Raw genomic sequence first — 12,975 nt, forward strand, 5'->3', positions numbered from 1 at the left:
GTAGAGGCTGGTGTTCCTGGTAGAGGCTGGTGTTCCTGGTGGAGGATAGTAGAGGCTGATGTTCCTGGTGGAGGATAGTAGAGGCTGGTGTACCTGGAAGAGGCTGGTGTTCCTGGTAGAGGATAGTAAAGGCTGATGTTCCTGGTGGAGGATAGTAGAGACTGGTGTATCTGGAAGAGCCTGGTGTTCCTGGTGGAGGATAGTAGAGGCTGGTGTTCCTGGTGGAGGATAGTAGAGGCTGGTGTATCTGGAAGAGGCTGGTGTTCCTGGCGGAGGATAGTAGAGGCTGGTGTTCCTGGTGGAGGATAGTAGAGGCTGGTTTATCTGGTAGAGACTGGTGTTCCTGGTGGAGGATAGTAGAGGCTGGTGTTCCTGGTGTATCTAGAAGAGGCTGGTGTTCCTGGTGGAGGATAGTAGAGGCTGGTGTATCTGGTGGAGGATAGTAGAGGCCGGTGTATCTGGTGGAGGATAGTAGAGATTGGTGTATCTGGTAGAGACTGGTGTATCTGGTGGAGGATAGTAGAGGCTGGTGTATCTGGTAGAGGCTGGTGTATCTGGTAGAGGCTGGTGGAGGATAGTAGAGGCTGGTGTTCCTGTTGGAAGATAGTAGAGGCTGGTGTATCTGGTGGAGGATAGTAGAGGCCGGTGTATCTGGTGGAGGATAGTAGAGATTGGTGTATCTGGTAGAGACTGGTGTATCTGGTGGAGGATAGTAGAGGCTGGTGTATCTGGTAGAGGCTGGTGTATCTGGTAGAGGCTGGTGGAGGATAGTAGAGGCTGGTGTTCATGTTGGAAGATAGTAGAGGCTGGTGTTCCTGGTGGAAGATGCTGGTGTATCTGGAAGAGGCTGGTGTTTCTGGTTGAGAATAGTAGAGGCTGGTGTATCTGGTAGAGGCTGGTGTATCTGTTGGAGGATAGTAGAGGCTGGTGTTCCTGGTGGAGGATAGTAGAGGCTGGTGTATCTGGTTGAGGATATTAGAGGCTGGTGTTCCTGGTGGAGGACAGTAGTGGCTGGTGTTCCTGGTGGAGGATAGTAGAGGCTGGTGTATCTGGTTGAGGATATTAGAGGCTGGTGTTCCTTGTGGAGGACAGTAGTGGCTGGTGTTCCTGGTGGAGGATAGTAGAGGCTGGTGTTCCTGGTGGAGGATAGTAGAGGCTGGTTTATCTGGTAGAGACTGGTGTTCCTGGTGGAGGATAGTAGAGGCTGGTTTATCTGGTAGAGACTGGTGTTCCTGGTGGAGGATAGTAGAGGCTGGTGTTCCTGGTGTATCTAGAAGAGGCTGGTGTTCCTGGTGGAGGATAGTAGAGGCTGGTGTATCTGGTGGAGGATAGTAGAGGCTGGTGTATCTGGTAGAGGCTGGTGTATCTGGTAGAGGCTGGTGTATCTGGTAGAGGCTGGTGTATCTGGTAGAGGCTGGTGTATCTGGTAGAGGCTGGTGTATCTGGTAGAGGCTGGTGGAGGATAGTAGAGGCTGGTGTTCCTGTTGGAAGATAGTAGAGGCTGGTGTATCTGGTGGAGGATAGTAGAGGCCGGTGTATCTGGTGGAGGATAGTAGAGATTGGTGTTCCTGGTGGAGGACAGTAGTGGCTGGTGTTCCTGGTGGAGGATAGTAGAGGCTGGTGTATCTGGTTGAGGATATTAGAGGCTGGTGTTCCTGGTGGAGGACAGTAGTGGCTGGTGTTCCTGGTGGAGGATAGTAGAGGCTGGTGTTCCTGGTGGAGGATAGTAGAGGCTGGTTTATCTGGTAGAGACTGGTGTTCCTGGTGGAGGATAGTAGAGGCTGGTTTATCTGGTAGAGACTGGTGTTCCTGGTGGAGGATAGTAGAGGCTGGTGTTCCTGGTGTATCTAGAAGAGGCTGGTGTTCCTGGTGGAGGATAGTAGAGGCTGGTGTATCTGGTGGAGGATAGTAGAGGCTGGTGTATCTGGTAGAGGCTGGTGTATCTGGTAGAGGCTGGTGGAGGATAGTAGAGGCTGGTGTTCCTGTTGGAAGATAGTAGAGGCTGGTGTATCTGGTGGAGGATAGTAGAGGCCGGTGTATCTGGTGGAGGATAGTAGAGATTGGTGTATCTGGTAGAGACTGGTGTATCTGGTGGAGGATAGTAGAGGCTGGTGTATCTGGTAGAGGCTGGTGTATCTGGTAGAGGCTGGTGGAGGATAGTAGAGGCTGGTGTTCCTGTTGGAAGATAGTAGAGGCTGGTGTTCCTGGTGGAAGATGCTGGTGTATCTGGAAGAGGCTGGTGTTCCTGGTTGAGAATAGTAGAGGCTGGTGTATCTGGTAGAGGCTGGTGTATCTGTTGGAGGATAGTAGAGGCTGGTGTTCCTGGTGGAGGATAGTAGAGGCTGGTGTATCTGGTTGAGGATATTAGAGGCTGGTGTTCCTGGTGGAGGACAGTAGTGGCTGGTGTTCCTGGTGGAGGATAGTAGAGGCTGGTGTATCTGGAAGAGGCTGGTGTATCTGGAAGAGGCTGGTGTTCCTGGTTGAGAATAGTAGAGGCTGGTGTATCTGGTAGAGGCTGGTGTATCTGTTGGAGGATAGTAGAGGCTGGTGTTCCTGGTGGAGGATAGTAGAGGCTGGTGTATCTGGTTGAGGATATTAGAGGCTGGTGTTCCTGGTGGAGGACAGTAGTGGCTGGTGTTCCTGGTGGAGGATAGTAGAGGCTGGTGTATCTGGAAGAGGCTGGTGTATCTGGAAGAGGCTGTTGTATCTGCTGGTGTATCTGCTGGTGTATCTGGTAGAGGTTGGTGTATCTGGTAGAGGATGGTGTATCTGGTAGAGTCTGGTGTATCTGGAAGAAACTGGTGTTCCTGGTGGAGGATAGTAGAGACTGGTGTATCTGGAAGAGGCTGGTGTTCATGGTGGAGGATAGTAGAGACTGGTGTATCTGGTGGAAGATAGTAGAGGCTGGTGGAAGATAGTAGAGGCTGGTGTACCTGGAAGAGGCTGGTGTTCCTGGTGGAGGATAGTAGAGGCTGGTGTATCTGGTGGAGGATAGTAGAGGCTGGGGTTCCTGTTGGACGATAGTAGAGACTGGTGTTCCTGGTGGAGGATAGTAGAGGTTGCTGTTCCTGGTAGAGGCTTGTGGTCCTGGTGGAGGATAGTAGAGGTTGGTGTTCCTGGTGGAAGATGCTGGTGTATCTGGAAGAGGCTGGTGTTCCTGGTTGAGGATAGTAGAGGGTGGTGGAAGATAGTAGAGGCTGGTGTACCTGGAAGAGGCTGGTGTTCCTGGTAGAGGATAGTAGAGGCTAGTGTTCCTGGTGGAGGATAGTAGAAGCTGGTGTATTTGGTAGAGGCTGGTGTATCTGGTTGAGGATAGTAGAGCCTGGTGTATCTGGAAGAAACTGGTGTTCCTGGTGGAGGATAGTAGAGGCTGGTGTTCCTGGTGGAGGATAGTAGAGACTGGTGTTCCTGGTGGAGGATAGTAGAGGCTGGTGTATCTGGAAGAAACTGGTGTTCCTGGTGGAGGATAGTAGAGGCTGGTGTTCCTGGTTGAGGATAGTAGAGGCTAGTGTTCCTGGTGGAGGATAGTAGAGGCTGGTGTTCCTGGTGGAGGATAGTAGAGGCTGGTGTTCCTGGTGGAGGATAGTAGAGGCTGGTGTTCCTGGTAGAGGCTGGTGTTCCTGGTAGAGGCTGGTGTTCCTGGTGGAGGATAGTAGAGGCTGATGTTCCTGGTGGAGGATAGTAGAGGCTGGTGTATCTGGAAGAGGCTGGTGTTCCTGGTGGAGGATAGTAGAGGCTGGTTTTCCTGGTGGAGGATAGTAGAGGCTGGTGTATCTGGAAGAAACTGGTGTTCCTGGTGAAGGATAGTAGGGGCTGGTGTTCCTGGTGGAGGATAGTAGAGGCTGGTTTATCTGGTAGAGGCTGGTGTTCCTGGTGGAGGATAGTAGAGGCTGGTGTATCTGGTGGAGGATATTAGAGGCTGGTGTATCTGGTGGAGGATATTAGAGGCTGGTGTATCTGGTAGAGGCTGGTGTATCTATTAGAGGCTGGTGTATCTGCTAGAGGATAGTAGAGATTGGTGTATCTGGTGTATCTGGTGGAGGATAGTAGAGGCTGGTGTATCTGGTAGAGGCTGGTGTATCTGGTAGAGGCTGGTGTATCTGGTGGAGGATAGTAGAGGCTGGTGTTCCTGGTAGAGGCTGGTGTATCTGGTTGAGGATAGTAGAGACTGGTGTATCTGGTGGAGGAGTGTGTTCCTGGTAGAGGCTGGTGTATCTGGAGAGAATAGTAGAGTCTGGTGTACCTGGTAGAGGCTGGTGTATCTGGAGAGAATAGTAGAGGCTGGTGTATCTGCTAGAGGATAGTAGAGATTGGTGTATCTGGTGTATCTGGTGGAGGATAGTAGAGGCTGGTGTATCTGGTGGAGGAGTGTGTTCCTGGTGGATCATAGTAGAGTCTGGTGTACCTGGTAGAGGCTGGTGTATCTGGAGAGAATAGTAGAGGCTGGTGTACCTGGTAGAGGCTGGTGTATTTAAAGGATAGTAGTGTCTTGGGTTTCCGGTAGAGTCGTATTTTTTGAGATTATGTGGGCTTTATAAATAAATAAATAAATAAATATTAAAATACATAGTTTGAAGTACAAACATCATTGTGGCAATACATATCTTGCAGTAGGACTAAATAATATTAATCTCCAGAGTAGACAGGATAAATGTTAAGAGGTTTTATGTTCTCTTTACTTCTAAATTAGTCCTGAAGATATCGACCTAGATCTTGACAATATCCAAAACAGCTAACAATAATTTCAATTTTTACAAATTCAGCCATTTTTAAATTGTGAAGTCATATCTTTTTACACAATACCACAACTAAGTTTTCCAATTTGGGAGGGAAAGTAGATGAAGCTTTCAATAATTTACTGTGTATTTCAGATGGAATCGAGGCATTACAATGTACCAGAGGACACCAACATAGAGCTCCTTCTGCTACAGTATGTACTTACAGAAAACTCACCTTCCAGATGTGTAGCTGTGAAGACTGAGACGGTCGGTGTTCATTCTTTACAGTCTAGAACCTTGGAGAAGGGGAGGGTGCTAAGCTGACGTATGGAATTGTTTTAAGATAGTCATACTATGGATAATTTAGTTATTTGATTTAGAATTTTAGGAGCCTTTCAGGAATCAAAAAATGATTTGATCAAACATTGATTTTCACCTTTTCTACTAAACCACATAGAAACACATTGAATAACACATTCAGAAAGGACAGTCAGAATATAAATAATAAGATACAAGGTTTTGAAGTATCAACATTTTTTACACATTTCACCTCAAAACTACCATCATAATTCCATTTGTTTAAAAAAGCCTGGTACCGGTTACCTTCAGAGGAGTCCTGTGACACTTGTTTGTAGCCCAAACGGTTTGGACACTACCAAACAGAAGTTGGCACATCGACGCTACTGAATTCAGAGAAGTCTCTGAACGGAGAACACCATCATGTTCGTGAGAGTCTCCCCTTTCCGTAGAGTGGTCATAATAGATTCGGACGCTACAGATGTTTTTGTGAGAAGATATTCGGGATGTCTCCTGGTCTGACAAACACCACTCTAGTTCTGCCATCTTTCAGCCCGGAAGTGAGACATTGTCAGATGCCTATGTCTTGAGACTCATCCAATGCAAAAAAAAAAACATATCCCTAGCTTAAACTGACAGATTTTTTTACGAGGATTGTTTTGTTATGCACAGGTGCGTCAATCGACTCTAGGGGGTTTGAATGTTGATCTGACGTCATAATAACAGGGTCATTGGCTGTGCTGGAGCAGTAAGACAAACTGTAGACGAACGTCGGGGTGTGAAGTCAGGGGAGGTGCATCTGGGACAGCAGTCGGACACGGTTGTTACCTACGGTTACCCACATCAAGGCTCCGTGTAACATGGCAGTGTTGCCCTTGTTTGAGTAACTGCAGCGACTTGAGGCGGCTTCATAAAAAACCTGCATGAACTTTGATCACAAGTTCATGCAGTCGATATGTAGACATATGCTCTGTGTACACGGAGTCTCACATATAAATAAGAAAAGCACATTTTTTGTCCATTAAAATAACATCAAATTGATCAGAAATACAGTGTGGACATTGTTAATGTTGTAAATGACTATTGTAGCTGGAAACAGCAGATTTTTTATGGAATATCTTCATAGGAGTACAGAGGCCCCTTATCAGCAACCATCACTCCTGTGTTCCAATGGCACGTTGTGTTAGTTGATCATTTTAAAAGGCTAATTGAGCATTAGAAACCCCTTTTGCAATTATGTTAGCACAGCTGAAAACTGTTGTTCTGATTTAAAGAAGCAATAAAACTGTCCTTCTTTAGACCAGTTGAGTATCTGGAGCATCAGCATTTGTGGGTTCGATTACAGGCTCAAAATGGCCAGAAACAAAACACTTTCTTCTGAAACTCATCAGTCTATTCTTGTACTGAGAAATGAAAGCTATTCCATGTGAGAAATTGCCAAGAAACGGAAGAACTCATACAACGCTGTGCACTACTCCCTTCATAGAACAGTGCAAACTGTCTCTAAGCGGAATAGAAAGAGGAGTGGGAGGCCCCGGTGCACAACTGAACATGGGGACAAGTACATTAGTGTCTAGTTTGAGAAACAGACGCCTCAAAAGTCCTCAACTGGCAGCTTCATTAAATAGTACCAGTCTCAACGTCAACAGTGAAGAGGTGACTCTGGGATGCTGGCCTTGTAGGCAGAGTTCCTCTGTCCAATGTCTGTATTCCTTTGCCCATCTTAATAAAAAAAAATTATTGGCCAGTCTGAGATATGGCTTTTTCTTTGCAACTCTGCCAGAAGGCCAGCATTCCAGGGTTGTCTATTCACTGTTGACTTTGAGACTGGTGATTTGCGGGTACTACTGTGAGTCAGGAGGAGTGAAGACTCTGTGTCAGGCCTTCATGGTCGAATTGCTGCAAAGAAACCACCACTAAAGGACACCAATGATAAGAAGAGACTTGCTTGGGCCAAGAAACACGAGCAATGGACTTTAGACCGGTGGAAATTTGTCATTTGATCTGGAGTCCAAATTGGAGATTTTTGGTTCCAACTGCCGTGTCTTTGTGAGATGCAGTGTGGGTGAACAGATGATCTCCGCATGTGTGTTTCCAACTGTAAAAAATGGAGGAGGTGGTTTTAGTGGGGGGTGATTTGCTGGTGACACTGTCAGTGATTTATTTAGAATTTAAGCACACTTAACCAGCATGGCTACCACAGCATTTTGCAGCGATACGCCATCCCATCTAGTTTGGGCTTAGTATTTGTTTTTCAACAGGACAATGACCCAAAACACCTCCAGGCTGTGTAAGGGCCATTTGACTAAGAAGCAGAGTGATGGCGTGCTGCATCAGATGACCTGACCTTCACAACCACCCAACCTCAACCAAATTTATATGGTTTGGGATAAGTCGCACTGCAGAGTGAAGGAAAAGCAGCCAACAAGTGCTCAGCATATGTGGGTACTCCTTCAAGACTGTTGGAAAAGCATTCCAGGTGAAGCTGGTTGAGAGAATGCCAAGAGTGTGCATAGCTGTCATCAAGGCAAAGGGTGGCAATATGAAGAATCTCAAATATAAAATCAAATCAAATCAAATCAAATTTATTTATATAGCCCTTCGTACATCAGCTGATATCTCAAAGTGCTGTACAGAAACCCAGCCTAAAACCCCAAACAGCAAGCAATGCAGGTGTAGAAGCACGGTGGCTAGGAAAAACTCCCTAGAAAGGCCAAAACCTAGGAAGAAACCTAGAGAGGAACCAGGCTATGTGGGGTGGCCAGTCCTCTTCTGGCTGTGCCAGGTGGAGATTATAACAAAACATGGTCAAGATGTTCAAATGTTCATAAATGACCAGCATGGTCGAATAATAATAAGGCAGAATAGTTGAAACTGGAGCAGCAGCACAGTCAGGTGGACTGGGGACAGCAAGGAGTCATCATGTCAGGTATTCCTGGGGCATGGTCCTATGGCTCAGGTCCTCCGAGAGAGAGAAAGAAAGAGAGAATTAGAGAGAGCATATGTGGGATGGCCAGTCCTCTTCTGGCTGTGCCGGGTGGAGATTATAACAGAACATGGCCAAGATGTTCAAATGTTCATAAATGACCAGCATGGTCGAATAATAATAAGGCAGAACAGTTGAAACTGGAGCAGCAGCACAGCCAGGTGGACTGGGGACAGCAAGGAGTCATCATGTCAGGTATTCCTGGGGCATGGTCCTATAGCTCAGGTCCTCCGAGAGAGAGAAAGAAAGAGAGAATTAGAGAGAGCATATGTGGGATGGCCAGTCCTCTTCTGGCTGTGCCGGGTGGAGATTATAACAGAACATGGCCAAGATGTTCAAATGTTCATAAATGACCAGCATGGTCGAATAATAATAAGGCAGAACAGTTGAAACTGGAGCAGCAGCACAGCCAGGTGGACTGGGGACAGCAAGGAGTCATCATGTCAGGTAGTCCTGGGGCATGGTCCTAGGGCTCAGGTCCTCCGAGAGAGAGAAAGAGAGAAGGAGAGAATTAGAGAACGCACACTTAGATTCACACAGGACACCGAATAGGACAGGAGAAGTACTCCAGATATAACAAACTGACCCTAGCCCCCCGACACATAAACTACTGCAGCATAAATACTGGAGGCTGAGACAGGAGGGGTCAGGAGACACTGTGGCCCCATCCGAGGACACCCCCGGACAGGGCCAAACAGGAAGGATATAACCCCACCCACTTTGCCAAAGCACAGCCCCCACAACACTAGAGGGATATCTTCAACCACCAACTTACCATCCTGAGACAAGGCTGAGTATAGCCCACAAAGACCTCCACCACGGCACAACCCAAGGGGGGGGGGGGGCGCCAACCCAGACAGGATGACCACATCAGTGACTCAACCCACTCAGGTGACGCACCCCCTCCAGGGACGGCATGAGAGAGCCCCAGTAAAGCCAGTGACTCAGCCCCTGTAATAGGGTTAGAGGCAGAGAATCCCAGTGGAAAGAGGGGAACCGGCCAGGCAGAGACAGCAAGGGCGGTTCGTTGCTCCAGAGCCTTTCCGTTCACCCTCCCACTCCTGGGCCAGACTACACTCAATCATATGACCCACTGAAGAGATGAGTCTTCAGTAGAGACTTAAAGGTTGAGACCGAGTTTGCGTCTCTGACATGGGTAGGCAGACCGTTCCATAAAAATGGAGCTCTATAGGAGAAAGCCCTGCCTCCAGCTGTTTGCTTAAAAATTCTAGGGACAATTAGGAGGCCTGCGTCTTGTGACCGTAGCGTACGTGTAGGTATGTACGGCAGGACCAAATCAGAGAGATAGGTAGGAGCAAGCCCATGTAATGCTTTGTAGGTTAGCAGTAAAACCTTGAAATCAGCCCTTGCTTTGACAGGAAGCCAGTGTAGAGAGGCTAGCACTGGAGTAATATGATCAAATTTTTTGGTTCTAGTCAGGATTCTAGCAGCCGTATTTAGCACTAACTGAAGTTTATTTAGTGCTTTATCCGGGTAGCCGGAAAGTAGAGCATTGCAGTAGTCTAACCTGGAAGTGACAAAAGCATGGATTAATTTTTCTGCATCATTTTTGGACAGAAAGTTTCTGATTTTTGCAATGTTACGTAGATGGAAAAAAGCTGTCCTTGAAATGGTCTTGATATGTTCTTCAAAAGAGAGATCAGGGTCCAGAGTAACGCCGAGGTCCTTCACAGTTTTATTTGAGACGACTGTACAACCATTAAGATTAATTGTCAGATTCAACAGAAGATCTCTTTGTTTCTTGGGACCTAGAACAAGCATCTCTGTTTTGTCCGAGTTTAAAAGTAGAAAAAAATATATTTTGATTTAACACTATTGGTTACTAAATGATTCCATATGTGTTATTTCATAGTTTTGATGTCTATTCTATTATTCTACAATGTAAAAATAAAGAAACACCCTTGAATGAGTAGGTGTTCTAAAACTGTTGACCGGTAGTGAATATTACAGTGCCCTTGGAAAGTATTCAGACACTAACTTTTTCCACATTTTGTTACGTTATTCTAAAATTGATTTAAATAGTTTTTTCCCCTCATCAATCTACTCACAATACCCCATAATGACAAAGCAAAAACAGGTTCAGAAATTTGTGCAAATGTGTATGTATAAAAATAAATCACATGAACATAAGTATTTAGATCCTTTACTCGGTACTTTGATGAAGCACCTTTGGCAGCGTTTACAGCCTCAAGTCTTCTTGGGTATGGCACTACAAGCTTGGCACAGCTCTATTTGGGGAGTTTCTTTTCTCTGAAGAGCCTATCAAGCTCTGTCAGGTTGGATGGGGAGCGCCATTGCACAGCTATTTTCAGGTCTCCAGAGATGTTTGATCGGGTTCAAGTCCGGGCTCTGGCTGGGACACTCAAGGACATTCAGAGACTTGTCCCGAAGCCACTCCTGCGTTGTCTTGGCTTTGTGCTTAGGGTTGTTGTCCTGTTGGAAGGTGAACCTTTGCCCCAGTCTGAGGTCCTGCGTGCTCTGGAGCAGATTTTCATCAAGGGTCTCCCTGTGCTTTGCTCCGTTCATCTTTCCCTCGATCCTGACTAGTCTCCCAGTCCCTGCCGCTGAAAAACATCCCCACAGCATGATGCTGCCACCACCATGCTTCACTGTAGGGATGGTGCCAGGTTTCTTCCAGATGTGACGCTTGGCATTCAGGCCAAAGAGTTCAATCTTGTTTTCATCAGATCAGAGAATCTTGTTTCTAATTGTCTGAGAGTCCTTTAGGTGCCTTTTGTCAAACTCCTAGCCGGCTGTCGTGCCTTTTACTGAGGAGTGGCTTCCGTCTGGCCAGTCTACCATAAAGGCCTGATTGGTGTAGTGCTGCGGAGATGATTGTCCTTCTGGAATGTTCTCCCATCTCCACAGAGGAACTCTGGAGTGCTGTCATAGTGACCATCGGTTTCTTGGTCAACTCCCTGACCAAGGCACTTCTCCCCGATTGATCAGTTTATCTGGACGGCCAGCTCTAGGAAGAGTCCTGGTTGTTCCAAACTTCTTCAATTTAATAATGATGGAGGCCACTGTGTTCTTGGGGACCTTTTGGTACCCTTCCCCAGATCTGTGCCTGGACACAATCCTGTCTCTGAGCGCTATGGACATTTCCTCCAACCTCATGGATTGGTTTTTTGCTCTAACATGCGCTGTCAACTGTGGGACCTTCTATAGACAGGTGTGTGCCTTTCCAAATCATGTCCAACCAATTACAATTTCCACAGGTGGACTCCAATCAAGTTGTAGAAACATTAAGGATAATAAATGGAAACAGGATGCACCTGGGCTCATCGTCTCATCGCAAAGGGACTGAATACTAACGTATATTTTATTTTATTTTTGCAAAAAAAAATCAAACCTGTTTCCGCTTTGTCATTATGGGGTATTGTATGTAGATGAGGAAAACATATATTTAATCCATTTTAACAAAATGTAATAAAAGTCAAGTGGTCTGAATACTTTCCCGAATGTGCTGTAGTTGGCAATAGAAGTACATTTTTTGGTTGGTATCATTTGCATTTAGATTTATATATAATTTTGGTTAATCCCATGACAATGATTTTGAGGTATGAAGATGTTATCAATTAAATGAAGCTTTCACAAAAATATACATAGGAAAACCATAACTTGCACGCACGCAGATCGGTGAAATGGTAAGATAAATTGGCATTCCACATGAGAAAGGCTGCAGTCTCCTCGTGTAGCCTTTTACCGGCAACTTCAGGAATAATGGCAGAATCTGTGAAAGCAAGCAGGAGGAGAATAGTTTTTTTTCTTCTGGTCATCTAGATCTCTAACTCCCTCTTGGGGCATTTGTCTCATTTCATCAAACCATACGCTTTAAGCATCAGTCAAGCTCAATGCATATAGTTGATTTTTTTATGAAACACATAGGGTGTGTCTATATATGGAAAAATACTCATTTAAAAATGTCTGATTGGTTGAATGAACAGGCGACTTTCCATCGACTAAGATTTTATTTTGTCGGGAACAGCTCTTGTTGTCATTGACTTAGCCAAATTGACCTGCTGGAACGCTCCCATCGTGTTGTGTGTCAGCTCTGTTGATGTGTGATTTGTATTGTGTTGACGTGGTTGTTTACTGTGTGTGTGTGTGTGTGTGTGTGTGTGTGTGTGTTCCAGGTTAATGGTCACCAGATCCTGGATGAGCCCATGGACGAGGGAGAGTCTTTTACTCATTGTGTGAGTAACATGGAGGGTCTGTGTCACTGTGTGAGAAACATGGGGGGTGTGAGTAACATGGAGGGTGTGTCTCACTGTGTGAGGAACATTGGGGGTGTGTCTCACTGTGTGAGGAACATGGGGGGTGTGTCTCACTGGGTGAGGAACATGGGGGGTGTGTCTCACTGGGTGAGGAACATGGGGGGTGTGTCCCACTGGGTGAGGAACATGGGGGGTGTGTCTCACTGGGTGAGGAACATGGGGGGTGTGTCTCACTGGGTGAGGAACATGGGGGGTGTGTCTCACTGGGTGAGGAACATGGGGGGTGTGTCTCACTGGGTGAGGAACATGGGGGGTGTGTCTCATTGGGTGAGGAACATGGGGGGTGTGTTTCACTGGGTGAGGAACATGGGGGGTGTGTCTCACTGTGAGGAACATGGGGGGCGTGTGTCACTGTGTGAGGAACATGGGGGGCGTGTGTCACTGTGTGAGGAACATGGGGGGCGTTTGTCTCACTGTGTGAGGGACATGGGGGGTGTGCACAGTAGTAGTAGCAATAATAATAGTCATTTGTATAGAGCTTTTCAGGACAGTGTACCTGGTAGAGGATAATGTTCCTGGTAGAGGCTAGTGTTCCTGGTAGAGGATAGTGTTCCTGGTAGAGGATAGTGTTCCTGGTAGAGGATAGTGTACCTGGTAGAGGATAGTGTACCTGGTAGTGTACCTGGTAGAGGATAGTGTCCCTGGTAGAGGATAGTGTCCCTGGTAGAGGATAGTG

The 12,975-nt window shown here is 46.6% G+C and overlaps 1 protein-coding gene across 4 annotated transcripts in view; it reads left to right on the plus strand.

Moving 5' to 3' along the window:
* The window catches only part of LOC139366610 (ribosomal protein S6 kinase a, like), a 121,391-nt gene that overhangs the window by 14,278 nt on the left and 94,138 nt on the right, over positions 1-12,975 (plus strand). Inside the window, exons 2-3 of one of the 4 annotated variants that reach the window (XM_071104299.1) lie at positions 4,872-4,930; positions 12,159-12,218. In XM_071104299.1, the coding sequence (XP_070960400.1) occupies positions 4,872-4,930; positions 12,159-12,218 (119 nt within the window). Of the gene's footprint in view, positions 1-4,871; positions 4,931-7,473; positions 7,495-12,158; positions 12,219-12,975 lie in introns of those variants that run through there. The other 3 variants (XM_071104297.1, XM_071104298.1, XM_071104296.1) reach the window with 3 other exon arrangements.

This window comes from Oncorhynchus clarkii, chromosome 14 (assembly GCF_045791955.1).
Source record: "Oncorhynchus clarkii lewisi isolate Uvic-CL-2024 chromosome 14, UVic_Ocla_1.0, whole genome shotgun sequence".
Classification (NCBI taxonomy): Eukaryota; Metazoa; Chordata; class Actinopteri; order Salmoniformes; family Salmonidae; genus Oncorhynchus; species Oncorhynchus clarkii.